Below are 22,070 nucleotides of genomic sequence, written 5' to 3'. Positions count from 1 at the left end.
CTACTCTGCTTTTTAGACCTTCCAATGTGTTTTTCATTTCTGATATGTCATTCTTCATTTCTTCCTGTTGGTTTTTCATTTCCAGCTGGTTTATTTTCAACATTTCTATATCTTTACTAATGTTGCTCATGTCCTTACACATGCTGCTGAGCTTCCACAACATCATCGCTCTAAATTCTAGTTCTGTCAACTTGCTTAACTGCACCTCTTTTATTTCATCTTCTGTAGAGGTCTCTTGATCTTTCATTTGGCTTTTGTTTCTGTTTCTTACCATTTTGGTTATCACAGTGGGCTTTGGAGTCTGCCAAGTTTTCCCAGTGGGTGTTGGTGTTCTGCTGTTTGTGGCTCCCTCTCCTGGGTTTGGATGCACCAGGGAGGACCCACTTTAATCCCGCCAAGTCCCCTGTTCTCCGGGAGTCTGTGTGGCTCCAGCCGATATCTTAGCAGGCTACAGTGTTCCCAGGGCCCGTGCAGGGTGGCAAGGGAGGCGGTGGGAGTAATTTCCCCCTGAATTCCCTGGTACAGCCCAGTCTCCTGGTGCCCGCGAGTCTGTGGGCCTCAGCCGAGAGTTTAGCAGGCTACAGAGTTCCCAGGGCCCATGCAGGGTGGCAAGGGAGGCGGTAGGATTAACTTCTGGCCGAGTTCCCTGGCCCCGCCGAGTACCCTGGTCTTCGGGAGACTGTGCGGCTGCAGCCGAGAGCTTAGCAGGCTACAGAGTTCCCAGGGCCCATGCAGGATTGCAAGGGAGAGGGTAGGATTAACTTCCTGCCGAGTTCCATGGTCCCGCCGAGTTCCCTGGTCTCTGCGAGTCTGTGCGGCTCCAGCGGAGAGTTTAGCCGGCTACAGGGTTCCTAGGGCCCATGCAGGGTGGCAAGGGAGATGGTAGGATTAACTTCCCGCTGAGTTCCCTTGTCCATCCGAGTTCCCTGGGATCCGCGAGTCTGTGCGGTTCCAGTGGAGAGTTTAGCCGGCTACAGAGTTCCCAGGGCCCATGCAGGGTGGCAAGGGAGATGGTAGGATTAACTTCCCGCCGAGTTCCCTGGTCCCGCCGAGTTCCCTGGTCCTGCCGAGTTCCCTGGTCCTGCCGAGTTCCCTGGGGCCCGCGAGTCTGTGTGGCTCCAGCGGGGAGTTTAGTGGGCTACAGAGTTCCCAGGGCCCATGCAGGGTGGGAAGGGAGGAGGTAGCAGTAACTTCCTGCCGAGTTCCCTGGCCCCTGCCCAGGCTGCTGTGGACCCTGGGCTCTCGGTCCCCTCTCGCGTCCTCGCAAGCCTACCAGGATTGAGTGGGTGTTTCTGGTTAAGTGGTCCTCCAAGATGTCTTTTGGCTGCCCTTTCCTGACGGTTTGCCTTTATTTTCGTTGTAAATCCAGTTTGGTCTTGGGAGATAGACGATCTCCCTGTGTTGCTCCATTCACTTCGCCACCATTTTCCCAAGCCTCTGTCATCTTATATAGTAGATTTTGCTGATTCTCTTGACTGTTCATCGCTCTGTAGCTTGGTATATTCCAAAAGGCTTGAGATACTCAAATGAGTCTGAGACTTCTCCATGCAGACTGAGGAATGCCAGCTACATAGACCTTTATACATTAACTTCTCAGAGTTAGGAGTAGAAGATATTAGCCTTTGAGAACAAATTATTCTGTTTTTCTATAAATTATCACAATAAGAGTATTATTAGAATGGATTTTGAGGAAGCAATTACTTTAAATTTCTTGTAAATGATTTGCATTGCACTTAAATGCTGCTACAACTGTTATTGCACTTTCTTAAAATTCTTATATGTTAAAATAATAAACATGATTGGATTTGAGTTTTGACATGCAAAAGTCAACACTTAGCTATAATTCTGTTGCTAGGTAATTGCTCATGTTGGTATATTTGTAAAATATTAATATTTTATTATAGCTATAGATAAGAATAATATAAAATCATTTATATATTATAAATTAATGAAACTTTTTGAGGTAAGAGAACAAAATGGGTATTTCCTAAGTACCTTGCTAATTTTATTATTTTAGATAAGTAAAGATCAAAGTTTTTCAGAAGCAGAGTTTCCAGAACCTGATAGAAAAGTCGCTTTAAACATTGCACAAGTAGGGAAGCAAATTCAAAAACTTGAAGAACTGAAAAATCGCCTCAAAGAAGGATCCAAAAAGTCCTTGAAAGCCATGATGTCTAAGATCAAGTAAGTAAAATATGAGTTTATAAAACTAAAAACCAGTATGGGTATATAATTAGTATAATTTTCTTTTCTTTCTTTCTTTCTTTCTTTCTTTCTTTCTTTCTTTCTTTCTTTCTTTCTTTCTTCCTTAATTAATTAATTTTTGTTAGAGATGTCTCTCCTTTTTCCCCCGTTTACACCTTCCTCCCTGCTCCTGTTCCCTGCCATCGTATTGTTGTCTATGACCAATGGTTATGCATTTATGCAAAGAAGTTCTTTGGTTTGTCTCTTCCCATCCCCCCCCCCACCCCGTCCTCTGAGATTTGTCAGTCTGATCCTTACTTCCATGTCTTTGTGTCTATTTTGTTCCTCACCATATTTTGTTCATTATAATCCACAATAAGTGAGATCATGTGATATTTGTCTTTGGCTGATTGGTTTGTTTTGCTTAGCATAATACTCTCCAGGTCCTTCCATGTCATCTCAAAAGATGAAAGCTGGCTCTTTCCTATAGCTGCATATATTCCATTGGGTATATGTATCACATTTTTTTATATACTCAACTATTGATGGATACTTGGGCTGTTTCCAGATCTTAGCAATTGTAAATAGTGCTGCTATGAACATACGGGTACATATATTCTTTCTGATTGGTGTTTCAGGCTTCTTAGGATATATTCCTAGAAGTGGGATTACTGGGTCAAATGGCAATTCCACTTGTAATTTTTTGAGGAAATATCATATTGTTTTTCATAGTGACTGTGTCAGTCTGGATTCCCACCAGCAATGTACTAGAGTCCCTTTTTCTCCACATCCTCTCCAGCACTTGTTGTTTGATGATTTTTTGATGGCAGCTGTTCTGGCAGGTATGAGATGATACCTCGTAGTTGTTTTAATTTGCTCCTCTCTGATGATTAGTGACATTAAGCATTTTTTCATATATCTCTTGGCCACTTATATGTCCTTTTTGGAGAGGTGTCTATTTAGTTTCTCTGCCCATTTTTTAATTGTTTTTTTTTTTTTTTTTTTTTTTTTTTATCGTTTGTTGAACTGTATGAGCACTCTATATATTTTGGAAATTAACTCCTTATCTGATGCATCATTGGCAATTATGGTGTCCCATATAGTGGAATCCCTTTCCATTTCGATGGTTGTTTCTTTTGCTGTGCAGTAGCTTTTTAGTTTGATATAGTCCCATGTGTTCATTTTTCCCTTTGTTATTCTTGCCTTAGTTGTTATATCAGTGAAAATTTTGTTGCATATGATATCTGAGATTTTATTACCTACATTTTCTTCTAGAATTTTTGTGGATTCAGTGGTTACATTTAAGTCTTTTATCCATTTTGAGTTTATTCTTGTGTATGGTGTAAGCTGGTGTTGTAGCTTCATTTTTTTGCAAGTAGCTGTCCAGTTTTCCTAACACCATTTATTCAAGAGACTGTCTTGACTCCACTGTATGCTCTTGCCACCTTTATCAAATATTAATTGAGCACATTGTCTTGGGTCAATTTCTGGGTTCTCTATTCTGTTCCATTGACACAGTGGCTTTGTACTATAACCTGAAATCTGGTAATGCAATCCCTTCTACTTTGTACTTTTTCAAGATTGCTGTGGCCATTCGAGGTCTTTTTTGATTCCTTATAAACTTTTGGAGTGTTTGTTCTAGTTCTGTGAAGTATGTTGTTGGCATTTTGATGGATATTGCATTCAATCTATAGATTGCCTTGGGTAGTATGGACATTTTAATGATGTTAATCCTTCCAATCCATGAACAGGGTATGTGCTTCTACTTATTTATATCTTCCTCTATTTCTCTTTTCAGTGACCTGTAGTTATTTGTGAAGAGTTCCTTCACTTCTTTGGTTAAGTTTATTCCTAGGTATCTTAATTTTTTTGCTGTGATGGTAAATAGGATTGATTTTTTAGTTTCTCATTCTTTGATTTCATCATTGGTGTATAAGAATGCCGTCGACACTTCTGGTCAAGATGGCGGTGTAGGCAAATGCGGTATCGAGTCCTCCCACAACCACATCAAAGTTACAACTAAACTACAGAATCAAGCTGAATGGAAGTCCTACAACTACAGAATTGAAGAAGCAGGCACACCGAGACTGGTAGGAGGGGCAGAGGCGGACGAGCTGGTCATACACCCATGTGTGGCAGATAAAAATTAGGAGGACACCTCGGCTGGGAAGATCCTCCCTGCGGACTGAGGGGTCCCAGTCCCACACCAGGCACCCCACTAAGGGTTCCAGTGCCAGGAAGAGAAGCCTCCATAACTTCTGGGTGAAAAATACCAGTGGGAACTGAGGCTCAGGGAGTCTGAGGCAGCTGGAGCCCCAGGTAGCTTCTCTTAAAGCGTGCCAACATTAGGATCTTGGGGGTGCCAGAAGGAGAAGAGAGAGAACAAGAAATCAAAAACCTATTTGAAACAATAATGGCCGAAAACTTTCCTAACTTGGTGAAGAAAACATACATACAAGTCCAGGAAGCACAGAGTGTCCCAAACAAGATAAACCCCAAGAGGCCCACACCAACACACATCATCATCAAAATGCAAAAGGTTCAAGACAAAGAGAGAATCTTAAAAGCAGCAAGAGAAAAGCAGCTAGTTACCTACAAGGGAGTTCCCATAAGGCTGTCAGCTGATTTCTCAAAAGAAACTTTGCAGGCCAGAAGGGAGTGGCAAGAAATATTCAGAATGTTGAAAAGCAAGAACCTACAAACGAGATTACTCTATCCTGCAAAGCTGTCATTTAGAATCAATGGCTATATAAAGAGTTTCCCAGGCAAGGAAAAGCTAAAGGAGTTCATCACCACCAAACCATTATTATATGAAATGTTGAAGGGTCTTCTTGAAGAAAAAGATAAAATGTATGAACAAACAAAATGGCAATGAATACATATCTATCAACAATTGAATCGACAAACAAAATGAACAAGCAGAACAGAAACACTCTCATAGATATAGAGAACATTTTGTTGGTTGCCAGATGGGAGGGGGATTGGGGGAATGGGTGAAAAAGGTGAAGGGATTAAGAAGTACAAATTGGTTGCTAGACTGACAAACCTCAAAGGGAAGGGAAGTTTGGGGGTGGGAAGAAATAAACCAAAGAATTTATATGCACAACCAATGGACAGAGACAACAGTGGGGGGAAAGGTAGGAGTGGGCAGTAGTGGTGAGGAGGGGCTCTGTGGGGGAAAAAATGAGGAACATCTGTAATAACATTCAACAATAATGATAAAATAAATAAATAAATAAATAAATAAATAAATAAATAAATAAGGACTTCCGGTCAAGATGGCGGCGTAGGTAAGCGGTATCGCGTCCTCCCACAACCACATCAAAGTTACAACTAAACTACAGAACAACCATCATTCAAAACCGCCTGAAATCAAGCTGAATGGAAGTCGTACAACTACAGAACTAAGAATAAAAAAGCAGCTACATCCAGACTGGTAGGACAAAAGGCGGCACGAGGGGGGGCGGCGGCGCGGTGGCGGCGCGCGGCAGCGAGACAGGCTGGTTTCACACCCAAGTGTGGTGGATAAAAATCAGGAGGCTCCCGTGGCTGGGAAGGTCCTTCCTGAGGACTGAGGGGTCCCCGTCCCACACCAGGTGCCCCGTTCAGGGTTCCAGTGCCAGGAAGAGAGTCCCCATAACTTCTGGCTGGAAAAACCAGCGGAAACTGAGGCTCAGGGAAGCTGAGGAGGCTGGAGCCCCAGGCAGCTCCCTAAAGGGCCCGCGCACCGACTTATCGGACTCTCTCCCTCTAAGCTTGGAGGGGAGGCAGCTCGAGGGGCGCCAGAGACATACAGGGAAGAACTGAGCTGTTTGGCACTGGAGCGAGCGCTGGAGAGGGGGCTTCCTTGGGGACAAACGTGCTGTCAGAGGCCTTTGTTCCTTTGGTGAGCCCTTCCCGGGGGCGGCAGACAGAAGCCATATCTGGGACTCCAGCAACCTGGCTCACACTGGGAGCCCCGCCCTGCTGACTCCCTGAGGCCCCGCCCCGCCCCACACAACTTTCAAGTCCACCCAAGCTGTTGCCACTTGCTTAACCATAGGATTGGCCTGTCTTGGATCCTGCTTCAGGTTTTTCCTAAATTCTTTCAAAGGAGCAGCACTGGGTCTCAGCGAGCCCCATACCTCTCATTAAGTAATACACAGAAACAAACACAGGGAGGCAGCCAAAATGAGGATACAAAGAAACAGGTCCCAAATGAAAGAACAGAACAAAACCCCAATAAAAGAACTAAGCGAAAGGGAGATAAGCAACCTAACAGATACTGAGTTCAAAATACTGCTTATAAGGATGCTCAATGAACTTAGTGAGAACATCAGTGAACTTAGGGAGGGCCTCAAGAGCATAAAAAAGGACCAGTTAGAAATCATGGACACACAGTTAGAATTGAAGGAGGCATTAACTGAAATAAAGAATAATTTACACAGCTTCAATAATAGAGTATGTAAATCCAAGGAGCAAACCATCGATTTGGAATATAAGGGAGCAGAAAATCCCCAATCAGAACAGCAAAAAGAAAAAAGAATCCAAAAAAGTGAGGATATTGTAAGGAGCCTCTGGGACAACTTCAAGCGTGCCAACATTCACATCTTGGGGGTGCCCGAAGGAGAAGAGAGAGAACAAGAAATCGAAAACCTGTTTGAAACAATAATGGCAGAAAACTTTCCTAACTTGGTGAAGAAAACAGACATACAAGTCCAGGAAGCACAGAGAGTCCCAAACAAGATGAACCCCAAGTGGCCCACACCAAGACACATCATCATCAAAATGCAAAAGGTTCAAGACAAAGAGAGAATCTTAAAAGCAGCAAGAGAAAGGCAGCTAGTTACCTACAAGGGAGTACCCATTAGGCTGTCAGCTGATTTCTCAAAAGAAACTTTGCAGGCCAGAAGGGAGTGGCAAGAAATATTCAGAGTGATGAAAACCAAGAACCTACAACCAAAATTACTCTGTCCTGCAAAGCTGTCATTTAGAATCCATGGACATATAAAAACTTTCCCAGACAAGAAAAAGTTAAAGGAGTTCAGCACTACCAAACCATTATTATATGAAATGATGAAGGGTCTTTTTGAAGAAAAAGATAAAATGTATGAACAAACAAAGTGGCAATGAATACATATCTATCAACAATGGAATCTACAAACAAAATGAACAGGAAGAACAGAAACATTCTCATAGATACAGAGAACATTTTGTTGGTTGCCAGTTGGGAAGGGGGTTGGGGGAATGGGTGAAAAAGGTGAAGGGATTAAGAAGCACAAATTCATTGCTAGACTGACAAACCTCAAAGGGAAAGAGGTTGGGGGGGGTGGGAAGAAATAAACCAAAGAACTTATATGCATAACCAATGGACACAGACAATAGTGTGGGAAAAGGTGGGATGGGGGCGGGAGTGGGGAGGAGGGGGTCAATGGGGGAAAAATGTGGAACATGTGTATACATTTTACATCCAACAATAAAGATTTGGGGAAAACACACACACACAATAAATAAATAAATAAATGAATAGAAAGAAAAAAGAAAAAGAATGTCGTCGATTTCTTGACATTAATTTTGTATCCTGCTACTTTGCCAAATTCATTTATTAAGTCTAGTAAACTTTTGATGGAGTCTTTAGGTTTTTTATGTATAATATCATGTCATCTGCAAATAATGACAGTTTTACATCCTCCTTTCTAATTTAGATCCCCTTTTTTCTCTTCATGTCCAATTGTTGTGGCTAAGACTTCCAGTACTATGTTAAATAAGAGTGGCACAAGTGGGCATCCCTGTCTTGTTCCTGTTCTTAAGGGGAATGCTTTTAATTTTTGCCCATTGAATAGGATGTTGGATGTTGGTTTTTCATATATCACCTTTATTATTATGATCCCTCTATTCCCACATTGCTGAGCATTGTTATCAGAAATGGGTGCTGGATTTTTTTCAAATGCTTTTTCATCATTTATCGATAATATGTTTTTTATCTTTCCTTTTTTTTTTTTTATGTTGTGTATCACATTTATTGATTTGCGAATATTGTACCATCCTTGCATGCCTGAGATTAAACCCTCTTGGTCATAATGAATAATTTTTTGATGTATTGCTACATCTGACTTGCTAATATTTTGTTAAAAATGTTGGCATCTGTGTTCATCAGGGATATTAGCTTGTAGTTTTCTTTCTTTGCAGTGTTTCTATCTGGTTTTGGAATTAGTATAATGCTGGCCACATAAAATGAGTTTGGAAGTGTTTTGTCTTCTTGTATTTTTGGAGAGAATGGGTATTAGATGCTATGTATTAAGGATGCTGTGTCTGCCAGCCTGTTTTGGTATATGGCTCCTCTTGTCTGCCATGGGTCCTGATTGACACCTGGTGGCTGTAAGTGGTCTGTCATGCAGGTCTTGGCTCCCCAAGATTTGCTCCTGCCTGGGCTGGGGCACCACTCTTGTTCCGCTACTGGGGATGGGTTTTAGCTGCTGATATGTGCTGCTGCTGGGCGGAGCGCAGGTTCATCTAGTGCCCTGCTGGGGTGTGGCGGATCTGCTGGTATGTTGCTGGGGTGTGTGGGGTTTCACTAGTACACTGTTGGGGTGCGTGGGTTCCACTGGCATGCTTCTGGAGTTCATGGGTCCCTCTGGTATGCTGCTGGGGCATGTGGGTCCAACTGGTGTCCTGGGGTTTGCGGGTTTCGTTGGTACACTTCTGGGGTTCATGGGTTCCACTGGTGCACTTCTGTGGTTTGCTGGTGTGCGTGGGTCTTGCTGGTATACTGTTCGGGGATCCTGCTGCCTGCTAGGGCTCCGCTCCTGATCATTCGCTGCTAGGGGTGAGTGTCAACTCCTTGTTTGCACTGTTACTACTGCTGCTGCTGCCAGGGGGTGCTCCCTGGTCCCACTCCTTTACTGCTGTTGGGAGCTGAGGATACTCCACACTTGGCATTTTGCTGCTGCTGGGTGGAGGGGCTCCACTCCACCTCCACTGCTGCAGTCTTTAGGGGCAGGGCTCAGATGCCCTAGCCCTGCTGCTTGGTCTGGGGTACTGCTCTTGATCAGTCTTTGCTGATATGCTGCTATAGGCCTGGAGCCTAGGGCCTGGGCTGGCCTGCTCGCAGCTGGGGGCCTGTGGCCTGGAGCCTGGGCTGGCCCACCCACCACTGCGGGCCTAGGTCCAGGCTGGGTGCAGGCTGCTGCGGGCCTGGAATCTGGAGCCTGTGGCCGCAGTGGGCCTGGAGCCTTCCGGCTGCAGCGCAGCCTCTGCCACAGGCCTGAGCAAGCAGCTGCTGCTGTTGGGGGTAGGGCTCTGGCTCCGGGCTGGTTTCTGGTTTCAGCTACTGCTGCAAGGCACCTGCTGTGTGCTGACCGTGCCAAAACAGCTGAGTTCACTGGACAGATGGTGCAGGGCACTCCAGTGGACTCAGGTGGCTGGGCCCCAGCCATTTCCCATTTTCGCCCCCCAGGGAAGACCCGGGATCCTCCAAAATGGCAGGGCCTCCCGGCCGTGCTGAGGAAAGTTTGCTGTCTTGCTGCTTATCACTAGCCTTCTGCTTTCCGTCCACAGCACAGGAACCTTCTGCTTCATGTCTCTGCACTGCTCAAGGTTGGTCTTCCATGCTTACATTCACTCACACTCTCTCTCGCACTCTCTCACAGTCTCACACACTCACCCATGCTCCGGTCCTGCCCGTCGCCATCTTCCTTCTCTTTCCCTTTCCATTTTGATGGTTGTTTCTTTTGCTGTGCAGGATTTTAACCCTGAGGGAGCTTCTCACAGCTAAAATAGCTACTGTCCCTGGGCCCAGCCCACCTTCTCACTCCTCCATAGTTCCTACCAGGCTCAATTTGGTGTTCTCTTTCCATCCTTGGTTATACCAGTTCCCTCCAACTGCCTTTTGGTTGTTTTTTTCTGATGATTTGTCTTAATTTTAGTTGTAATTTCTGCTTCCTCTTGGGAGATGGTCTGTGTAGCTTCCATTCATTCTGCCGCCATTTTAGAATCAACAGCCAGATGAAGAGATATAGGGCTCAGTCCTAGAACAGAAGAGCATAAGTCTTCTTGAAGTTTGGGGCCTGACTCAGTGTCTCACCATTTTATTAGTCAGGCCGTTGGAGCCAGTTGAGGCATGTTGGGCCCCAGAGGGAGGTTGATGTATATCAGATAAGACTGGTATGGCTCCCAGTCTTGGTGTGATGGTCTTCTTGTGGCACCCAATGTAGCAGTCTCCTTTATTTTCTGAGCTGGTTGCTCTAGGATAGACCCTTGTGTGGGTTATATGGGCTCTCCTGTTGAATTTCAGTCTTGATTGCTGTTATCCATTTGTGGGTTTGCTCTTTCTTTGGGGTTGTTAACTATGAGTCTCAACCCTGGGCCTATTCACCGTGTCATGTCAACCATTCTATAGGTATTGACAGAACAAAATAAAGAAACCAGACTAAACCAAAAAGAATCCCCCCAAATATCCGCCTCAACAATAATAGAAGCAACCACTTAACAAAAAGATTAGAAGACACACAGACAATAAATACACCCACACAAAGAATACTAGGAGGTGCTAAAGCAAAAGAATTAGATGAGGGAGAAAGAAAAAAAGGGGGAAAAAAGCAAATTAAAATAAAATGAAAGTAAAAAAAGACAATGCACAACCAGACCCTACCCCCCCAAAAAAACCCTAAAACACCCATCAGCTTGAACAGTGATACAAATCCCAGGCTCAGCGATATGATTAAAAGACAAACTGAAAACACACTTTCTTACACCCACAACCACACAGTGAACAATATTAGAAAGCATGAGACTGAACAAATTAAAAGGGGTGGTAAAAAAAAAAAGTGTATGAATGTAAATAAGGCAAAGCAATAGCAGACCAAACCAAAGGGCACCTTGAACAGATATCAGCATTTACAGTGGTAGAAGCACCCACTTCAATGAAAAGTTTAAAAGACAAACAACCAGAAAACACACACACACACACACACACACACACACACACACACACACAAATAGAATAGTAGAAAGCATGGGACCAAAAGAGTTAAGAGAGGGGAATAAACAAAACAAAAATAAGAATATAAAAGCAGAGAAGGCAGAGACCAGAAATAAGGTTAAGTATGAAAAATAAAAGGTAGAAAATAATAAATGAAATAATAGTGCTTTTAGAAGGTAGTAATGCTATTTTGAATAAAATATAGAATAGGAAAGTAGAAAATGGGAAATGAAAAAAAGAGAAAAAAATAGAGTTAAAAAAACAAAAAAACAAAACCCACACACTAAAACCACCACAACAATAACAGAAGAAAAACAAAAAAAAACCACAACGACCTTGGGTCTGCTCTTTATGGAGCTCACTGAATTTTTCTCTGTTGTAGTTGGATCTGGCCCCTTGGGTGTGAGTCCCTGTCCTCTTGGTCCTCTTGGGTAGTTCTCTGGTGTAGGTTAATGTGAACCACTGTCCCTGCCTGGTCCTTGGCCTCATGGCTGGAGCTCTGCAGGGTGTGGTCCCAGGTAGTCCTATGAGCTGGGCTTCCCTAGTCCAGAGGCTGGGTCACCTTCAGGGCACTAGCCACATAGATATATATATACACATATACATATATATATATATATATATATATATATATACACACACACACACATATATATATATATGTATATATATATGTATATATACATATACTGCTTTCCCTTTCCCCATGGCACTGGGCTCTTTGGGGTATCAGGTCCAGTCAGGGTGGTTTACTTAAATTCATATTGGGGGTGGTGACTGTAGCTTGTAGAAGAGGTAGGCAGTCTCTTCTCCTTCCAATGCTTCAGTTCTGCCTGGGTTGCTGGTGCTCCACCTCAAGTAGGTGAGAATAGAAAAAATAAAATAAAAGGGTAATGAAAAGAAAGGAAAAAGAATGTCCTGCTTCGCTCTGTAGTCTTTCAGCAAGGCCAGCTTGCACTGGGTGGAACTACTACCCAGGATCCCACCTAGTCAGACATTCAAATCCCGAAGGCCACAGTCCTTGCTGCTGGGGTGCAGATTTCCTGCCCTATGCTGTTCCACAGGGCAGGGGTTCTATTCAGGCTGCCTCCTGGCCAGATGTTCGACTCCCCAGTGTGTCAGGCACTGTGGCTGGGGTGCCAATCTTCAGCTCCAAGTTTTACCCAGGTGGGGGAGGGGTGCCTCCTCTTCCTTGAAGGTGAGGAGAAATGGGGCTTTTACACTAGACACCACAATGGGTTCCCTTTCCATTCTTTGTTGCTGTCCTTTGGGGATCTCTACGTGGTGCTGAGTTCTCCCTTTCCCAGGGGGCTGGAGCTGCACTGCTGGATTTTCCCTCCCTCTTCCAAACCATCCTTTGCCACCCAGCTGTACAAGTTCACTCACCTACTTCATTGTCTCCTCCTCTCTCCTCTCCATGGATTCCTTGCTCCCAGTATTTCCAGTCACCTGTTGTCAGGTGGTTTTTTGAGTTAAATGCTCTACAGTTTAGCCTCAGGTCCAGTCCTGTGTTTGGAGAAAGTGGACAGGACTTCTTTAGGCTTCAGCCATCTTGCCCCCTCTCCTCTGCACAAGATCCATCAATTTATTTTTTCACTAGATTACACATATAAGTGAGATCAAATGGTATTTGTCTTTCTCTGACTGGGTTATTTCACTTAATGTAATAGTCTCCAGGTTCATCTATGCTGTTGCAAAATGTAAGCTTTTTTTTTCTTTTTTACAGCCACTAGTATTCCATTGTGGAAATGTACCACAGCTTTTTAATTCACTCATCTCTTAATGGGCACTTGGGCTGTTTCCATATCTTGGCTATTGCAAATAACATTGCAATGAACATAAGAGTACATATATTTTTTGAATTAGTGTTTCAGGATTCTTAGTATACATATATATATATTTCCAGAAGTGGGATCACTGGGTCAAAAGGCAGTTCAATTTTTAATTTTTTTGAGGAAACTCCTTACTGTTTTCTACAGCGGCTGCACTAGCCTGCATTCTGTTTCTGTGAAAAGTGCCATTGGAATTATGATAGGGATTACATTGAACCTGTAGATCACTTTGGATAGTTTGGACATTTTAACAATGTTAATTATTTCATTCCATAAACATGGAATATCTTTCATTTGTTCCTCTATTATTCTGTTACCTTTAAACACATCTGGTATAGTAACTTATCTAAGTAAAAATTTACATTTATAAACTTTTTTGCATTAAACATAAACTAATTCTTTTAATTTTATAGTGTTAAAACAGAAAGTTTAATTGGGAGGGGCTACTATTTATTATGCAATAATTTTATTGATAGCTTCATCTGTCAATGACTAGACTTAAAAGGATGAATAGAGTGGTACATGAGTTGGCTCCAAAGGGGATTGCATAATAGATCCTTGGTTCAGAGGTTCAGATATATTCCCTTGAGCTATCTATTATGAGGCATGAAATTAGTTTCTAATCACGTTAATATTAATACTTGAAATTTAGTTGTTTGATGTGTGCTAGGTATTTTTCTCATAACTTTACATGTATCCTTTGATCCTTATAAGTGTTTTATACAATAGATATTCTAGTACCTTAGTCTTAATAGATGAAGAAACTAAAACTCAGAGAGGTTAAGTAACTTAAGTACCCAAGGTCACATAATTAATAAGTGGGTAAAACAGGTTTTGAGCCAAGTATTCTGACTCTAGAACTTATGCTCTTAATGCAAAAGCATTAATAATACATTGGTAAAAAACATTCTCATGCTTCTACACAATTTACTTTTGGTATTTTTGCTATTAGGGTTGTTGGTGTACCTAATTGTATTAAAAGAATATATAGAATTTATAGAATTACATAGTTTGACTTTTATACTTATTTGTTTGCTAATAATTGATTTTATTGTCTGTGAGTAAAAGTTAAAAAACATGTTAAATTTTATTTTACAAACTGTAAATGTCTAGAGAGTGTATATTATAGTTCCTACATAAGAAATGTATTCTTTAATAATATGTTTTATTTATTGACATTTTAACAGGAATAGTGAATATTCATCAGAAGCAGTGCAAAGTTATGAAAATGTACAGCAGAAAATTGAAGGTGATATTTCATATGTTTGCCTTTATGAGGTTGCCTAAGTACAATAATATTTTGAGAGTTAAAGTTTAAAAGCTTATAGCCATAAAATTATACAATAGTAAATTTCAAAAGATGTTACTAGAGGGAAAGTGGGGGAGGTAGTAAAGGGTAAAGGGGGTCAAATATATGGTGACCGATGTAGATTTGACTTTGGGTGGTAAACAGTGAGTGCAATATACAGATGATGTATCATAGAATTATGCATTTGAAACCTGTAAAATTTTATTAACTAATGTCACCTCAATAAGGTAAGTTAAAAAGATATTAGTGAGTTTGAAAAAAAAGTAGAGTTTGATAGTTCTAATAAACTTTCTTATTATATTTCAGATTCTAGAAGTATATAAAATGAATAAAGTTTTGTTGTTCTTCCCATAAAATTTCCAACTTACTAAGGGCACAAGCACATAATATATAATTTTTCATAGTGTAATGCATGATAATTATGTAATTTGCAGTAAGTCTACAGAAAGGAGCCCATTTGTTCAATTTGAGAGAGTTAGGAAGATTTTATGGAAACTTAAAAACATGAATAGGACTTAGTTAATTAAAGAAGGGAGATATCTGGTATTTTAAAAAGAAGATACAGTATGAACAAACAGCATGAACAGGGAATTACAACTGGAATATATTAGACTGTAAAGAAATAAGTAGGGAAAAGTTAGGAAAGAGCCTAGTTAGAGGGATTGAATGCTGTGCTAAGGAACTATTTATTTATTTAATAAAATAGAGAATCACTGAAGATTTTTTTTGTAAAGAAGTGACACTGTTTATTTAATTTTAGAGATTATTTTAGCCACATTGTAGAGGATAGATTTGAGGTATGGAGGTAGGAAAGAGAAGTTATTGTTCTATCTAGATGTGGAGTAAGTGCCTATATTAGAGTACAAGTAAAGGATTTGAGAAATATGTACCTGGTAAAGCTGGCAAAACTTGATGTTTTAATATGAAAGGAAGGGTTAGTAGATGATGCTAACATTAACTAAGAGAATATGAGAGGAAAACCAAGTTTTGATGTAAAAATGATAAATTCACATCAATCAATTTTTAAACATATTCTTTCAGCTATTACCATTGTTACCCAATTGGGAGGATCTACATGTTGGCAGCTCTAGTTTTTCTTAGAATTTTTTCTCTTGAATGAGTCATTAAAATGAAAAGCTATAACACTTAAACTCAATGGATACATAAGATTGATCTTTGAAAAATATAACAATTTCACTATTATTTCAGAATTTATAAGAACACACTCAGCTGAAGAACTTATAGATGTTTCTGCAACTGAGTCACGTAAGTTTCCACTCAATTAACCATCAGTGTTAATAACCTCTGTAGAGGGCATTAATTTCTGTAATTTTCTATAATTTAAAGTAACAATTATTAAATTACAACACAGATTTTCTAAATTTTGGAGTCATACTATTGAGCTGGCTATCAAGCAAATATTGATATTCTTAATTAAGGCTACATGTTATAAAAAATGGACTATTTATTTATTTATAATTTCTTTCCCCAACACCCCCATGCCATCCCCGGCTTAGTTGTCCATGTTCATTGGTTATGCATACATGCATATAAGTTCTGTGGTTTATCTCTTCCCACCCCTACCACCCCCTTTTCTGAAGGTTGTCAGTCTGTACCCTACTTCCATGTTTTTGGGTCTACCCTATTCCTCAGACTCTTATGTTAATTATATTCCACAAATAAGTGAGATCATGTGGTATTTGTCTCTTTCTTGACTTGTTTCACTTAGGATAATACTTTACAGGTCCCTCCATGTCCTCTCAAAGGATAAGAGATCTTTCTTTCTTACAGCTGCATAGCACTCCATTGTGTATATGTACCACTGCTTTTTGATCCATTCGTCTACTGATGGACACTTGAGCTGTTTCCAGATCTTAGCTATTGTAAATAGTGCTGCTATGAACATACGGGTACATATATTCTTTCTGATTGGTGTTTCAGGATTCTCAGGATATATCCTAAAAGCAGGATCACTGGGTCAAATGGAAGTTCAATTTTTAATTTTTTGAGGTAACACCATATTGTTTTCCATAGCAGCTGCACCACTATGCATTCCCACCAGCAGTGTACTAGAGTCCCCTTTTCTCCACACCCTCACCAACACTTGTAGTTTGATGACTAGTTGATGGCGGCCATTCTGACAGGTGTGAGGAGATACCTCATTGTTGTTTTAATTTGCATCTCTCTGATGATTAGTGATGTTGAGCATTTCTTCATATGTCTCTTGGCCATCTGTATGTCCTGGCTGGAGAGGTGTCTATTCAGCTCCTCTGCCCATTTTTTAATTGGGTTCTTTGTCTTTCTTTTGTTGAGTTGTATGAGTACTTTACATATTTTAGAAATTAACCCCTCATCTCATTGGCAATGATGTTCTCCCATACAGTGGGTTGCCTTTTCATTTTGATGGTTGTTTCTTTTGCAGTGCAGAAGCTTTTGAGTCTTTCTAGAAATTTGTCCATTTTGCTTAGATTGTCGAATTTGTTGCCATATAATTGTTCATAGTAGCTGTTAACAACCTTTTGTATTTCTATGTCATCAGTTGTTACTTCTCCTCTTTCATTTCTGATTTTGTGTAATTGGGTTCTCGCTCTTTGTTACTCAGTGAGTCTAGCTAAGGGTCCATCAACCTTGTTTATCTTTTTGAAAAACCAGCTCTTTTTTTCATTGATCCTTTGAATTATTTTTTTGGACTCTATGTCACTTATTTTTGCTCTGATCTTTACTATTTTCTTGCTCTGGGTTTTGTTTGTTTGTTTGCTTTCTATTTCTTTGCGTTATGAGGTTAGATAGTCAATTAGAAATTTTTCTTGTTTCTTGAAGTAGGCCTGTGGTGCTATGAATTTCCCTCTCAGAACTGCTTTTGCTGCATCACATAGAATTTGTGTTGTTGTGTTTTCATTTTTATTGGTTTCCAGGAAGTTTTTTATTTCTTCCTTGATCACCTTGGTAACCTATTCATTGTTTAATAACATGCTATTTAGCCTCCATGTGTTCAAATGTCTTTGTATGTTTTTGTTGCAACTGATTTCTGGATTCATGCCAGTGTGATCTGAGAAGATGCTTAATATGATTTCAGTGTTCTTGAAATTGTAGAGATTTATTTTGTGTCCTATCATGTGGTCTATCTTTGAGAATGTCCAATGTGCACTTGAGAAGAATGTGATTTCAGTAGTTTTGGGGTGTAATTCTCTGTAGATATTTATTAAATCCATTTGGTTTAGTGTTTCATTTATAGTCTGTTTTGTTGCTAATTTTTTGTCTAGAGGATCTATCCAGTGGTGTCAACGAGGTGTTGAAGTCCCGTGCTATAATTGTATATCTGTCGATTTCTCCTTTGAAGTCCTCCAGAAGATTTTTAATATATTTTGGTGCTCCTATATTGGGTGCATATATGTTTATCAAGGTTATATCTTCCTGTCCAATACATCCTTTCAATATTATGTAGTGGCCTTCTTTGTCTCTAATTATGGCCTTCATTTCAAAATCTATTTGATCAGATATGAGTATTGTTACCCCAGGTTTTATTTGCTTTCCATTTGCTTGGAAAAATTTTTTTCTATGTATTCACTTTCAACCTATTTGAGTCTTTTGTTGTGAGGTGGGTCTCTTGTAAACAACATATAGATGAGTAATGCTTTCTTATCTAATTAGCTACTCTGTGCCTTTTTATTGGAGCATTCAGTCCATTTAAATTTAAGGTGATTATTGATATATACTTATTTATTGCCATTTTTGTTTAGTTTGCTCATATTTTTCTTTCTATTTCTTCTACTTACAGCAGTCCTTTCAACATTTCTTGCAGTGTTGGTTTGGTGTTAATATATTCCCTTACCTTTTTTTTTTTTGTCTGGGAAGTTCTTTTTTTTATTTTCTATTATGAATGACCGCCTTGCTGGGTAGAGTGGTCTTGGATTCAGATTCTTGTTTTTCATGACCTTGAATACTTTTTGCCATTCTCTTCTGGCCTGTAGTGTTCCTTGTGAGAAATCAGCTGAGAGTCTTATTGGGTTTTCTTTGTAGGTAACCTGTTGCTTCTCTCATGCTGCTTTTAGGATTTTCTCTTTGTCTTGAATTCTTGGCACTTTGATTACTATGTGTCTTTGTGTGGGCCTGTTTGGGTTCTTCTTACTTGGTGCTCTCTGTGCTTCTTGAACTTGAATGCCTTTTTCCTTCACCAAATTAGGGAAGTTTTCTGTCACTATTTTTTTGAATATATTCTCTAACCCTTGCTCATTTTCTTTTTCTTTGGGGACTCCTATGATGCGAATATTATTACGTGTCTGGTTATTCCATAGTTCTCTTAAGCTGTCCTCCCATTATTAAATTGTTTTTTTTTTTCTTTTGGTTTTCTGATTGGTTGATTTTTTCTACCCTGTATTCTAATTCACTTATCCAGTCCTCAGGTTCCTCTACTCTGCTCTTCTTCCAATGTGTTTTTTATTTCTGATATGTCATTCTTTTCTTTTTCTTATTAATTTTTTTAATATATATTTTTTCATTAATTATTTTTTGTTACATATGTTTCTCCTTTTCCCCCCACTGAATCCTCCCTCCCCCCTCCCTACCCTGTCCCCAGCTTTGTAGTCCATATCCATTGTTCATGCATACATGGATATAAGTTCTGTGGTTTATTTCTCCCTCACCACCCCCTCTTCTGGGGATTGTCAGTCTGTACCCCACTTCCACGTCTCTGGGACTACCTCATTCCTCGGGCTGTTATGTTCATTATATTCCACAAATAAGTGAGATCATATGATACTTGTCTTTCTGTGTTTGGCTTGTTTCACTTAGGATGGTATTTTCCAGGTCCTTCCATGTAGTCTCAAAAGATAAGAAATCTTTCTTTCATACAGCTGCATAGTACTCTATTGTGTATATGTACCACAGCTTTTTAATCCATTCATCTGCTAATGGACATTTAGGCTGTTTCCAGATCTTAGCTATTGTAAATAGTTCTGCTGCATATGATGTCTGAAGTTTTGTTGCCTACAGTTTCTTCTAGGATATTTAGGGATCCATAAGTCACATTTAAGTCTTTTATCCATTTTGAGTTTATTCTCATGTAAGGTGTAAGTTGATGGCCTAGTTTCATTTATTTTCATGTAGCTGTCCAAATTTCCCAACACCATTTATTAAAGAAGCTGTCCGTATTCCACTGTATGCTCTTGCCCCCTTTGTCAAATTTTATTTGAGCATATTGCCTTGGGTCCATTTCTGGGTTCTCTGTTCAGTTCCACTGGTCTATGTGCCTGTTCTTCTGCCAGTATCAGGCTGTTTTGGTTACAGTGGCTTTGTAGTATAACTTGAAATCTGGCAATGTGATCCCTCCAACTTTGTTCTTATTTTTCAAGATTGCTGTGGCTATTCAGGGTCTTTTTTGGTTCCATATGAACTTTTGAAATATTTGTTCTAATTCTGTGAAGGATGCCATTGGTATTTTAATGGGGATTGCATTCAGTCTATAAATTGCTTTGGGTAGTATGTACATTTTAATGATGTTAATTCTTCCAATCATTGAACAGGGTATGTGCTTGTATTTTTTAATATTTTCCGCTATTTCTTTTTTCAATGACTTGTAGTTTTCTGCGAATAGGTCCTGTATTTCTTTGGTTAAGTTTATTCCTAGGTGTCTTATTTTTTTATTTTTTATTTTTTTCTGCTATGGTAAATCGGATTGTTTCTTAGTTTCTCTTTCTGTGAGTTCATCATTGGTGTGTAAGAATGCCGTTGATTTCTTGACATTAAATTTGTGTCCTGCTACTTTTCCAAATTCATTTATTAAGTCTAGTACATTTTTCATGGAGTCTTTGGGGTTTTCTGCGTATAGTATCATGTCATTTGCGAATAATGACAGTTTCACTTCCTCCTTTCCAGTTTGGATCCCTTTTATTTTCTCTTCTTGTCTGATTGCTGTAGCTAAGACTTTCAGTACTATGTTAAAAAAGAGTGGCAAAAGTGGGCATCCTTGCCTTGTTCCTGTTCTTAAGGATAATGTTTTTAGTTTTTGCCCATTGAGTATGATGTTGGGTGTCAGTCTTTCATATATGGCCTTTATTATGTTGAGATATGATCCCTCTATTCCCACATTGCTGAGCGTTTTTATCCGAAATTGATGCTGGATTTTTTTGAAGGCTTTTTTGGCATCAATAAGTATGATCATGTTTTTATTCTTCATTTTATTTATGTGGTGTATCACGTTTATTGGTTTGCGAATGTTGTACCAGCATTGCATCCTTGGGATGAATCCCACATGGTCATGGTAAATCATTTTTTTGGTGTATTGCTGGATCTGATTTGCTAGTATTTTGTTCAGGATTTTGGCATCTATATTGGCCTGTAGGTTTTTTTCTTTTTAGTGTCTTTTTCGGGTTTTGGAATTAGAATTATGCTGGCTTCATAAAACAAGTTTGGAAGTCTTTTTTTGTCTTGTATTTTTTGAAATAGTTTGAGGAGAATGGGTGTTAGTTCTTCTTTGAATGTTTGGTGAAAGTCCCCCATCAAGCCATCCGGGCCTGGGCTTTTGTTTTCTGGGAGAGTCTTGATTACATCTTTAATTTCTTCTGTTGTTATTGGTCTGTTCAAGTTTTCTATCTCTTCCTGGTCCAGATTTGGGATACTGTGTGTTTCTAGAAATTTGTCCATTTTGCTTAGATTGTCGAATTTTTTGACACATAGTTGTTCATAGTACTTGTTAACAATTTTTTGTATTTCTGTGGTGCCAGTTGTTACTTCTCCTCCTTCATTTCTGATTTTGTGTGTTTGGGTTCTCTCTCTTTGTTTCTTGGTGAGTCTAGCTAAGGGTCTATCAATCTTGTTTATCTTTCTAAAAAACCAGCTCTTTGTTTCATTGATCCTTTGAATTTTTTGTTTTTGTTTTTTGACTCTATGTTGTTTGTTTCTGCTCTGATCTTTGCTATTTCCTTCCTTCTACTTGCTCTGGGGTTTAGTTTTTGTTTGCTGTCTAGTTCTTTAAGTTGTGAGGTTAGATAGTCTATTAGAGATTTTTCTTGTTTTTTGAGGTAGGCCTGTCATGCTATGAACTTCCCTCTCACAACTGCTTTCACTGCATCCCACAGATTTTGTGTTGTTGTGTCTTCATTTTCATTGGTTTCCAGGAAGTTTTTAATTTCTTCCTTGATTACCTTGGTAACCCATTCATTGTTTTTTAACATACTATAGAGCTTCCATGTGTTCAAATGTCTTTGTATGTTCTTGCAATTGATTTCTAGGTTCATGCCATTGTCATCTGAGATGATGCTTGATATGACTTCAGTCTTCTTGAACTTGTAGAGACTTAGTTTGTGACCTAACATGTGATCTGTCTTTGAGAATGTCCCATGTGCACTTGAGAAAAATGTAAATTCTATAGTTTTGGGGTGTAATTCTCTGTAGGTATCTATTAAAACCATTTGGTCTAGTGCTTCATTTAGAGTCTCTGTTTTGTTGCTATTTTTCTGTCTAGAGATTCTATCCAGTGATGTCAGTGGGGTGTTGAAGTTTCCTGCTATGACTGTACTGCTATCAATTTCCCCTTTGAAGTCCTCCAGAAGATTTTTAATATATTTTGGTGCTCCTATATTGGGTGCATATATATTTACCAAGGTTCTATCTTCTTGTTGGATAGATTCTTTCAAAATTTTGTAGTGGCCTTCTTTGTCTCGAGTTATGGCCTTCATTTTTATATCTATTTTTTCAGATGTGAGAATTTGTATCCCAGCTTTTTTATTGCTTTCCATTTGCTTGGAAGATTTTTTTCCATCCCTTCACTTTCAATCTATATGGGTCT

At 39.7% G+C, this 22,070-nt stretch overlaps 1 protein-coding gene across 1 annotated transcript in view; it reads left to right on the top strand.

Moving 5' to 3' along the window:
* The window catches only part of LOC118638698 (coiled-coil domain-containing protein 7-like), a 375,882-nt gene that overhangs the window by 43,973 nt on the left and 309,839 nt on the right, over positions 1-22,070 (top strand). The window contains exons 7-9 of the mRNA XM_036274854.1: positions 2,018-2,184; positions 14,163-14,224; positions 15,494-15,550. Coding sequence (XP_036130747.1) covers positions 2,018-2,184; positions 14,163-14,224; positions 15,494-15,550 — 286 coding nt within the window. The remainder of the gene's footprint in view (positions 1-2,017; positions 2,185-14,162; positions 14,225-15,493; positions 15,551-22,070) is intronic.

Source organism: Molossus molossus, unplaced genomic scaffold (assembly GCF_014108415.1).
Source record: "Molossus molossus isolate mMolMol1 unplaced genomic scaffold, mMolMol1.p scaffold_m16_p_1, whole genome shotgun sequence".
Classification (NCBI taxonomy): Eukaryota; Metazoa; Chordata; class Mammalia; order Chiroptera; family Molossidae; genus Molossus; species Molossus molossus.
The sequence above is the reverse complement of the archived record's forward strand: the minus strand, read 5'-3'. Positions and strand labels throughout refer to the sequence as shown.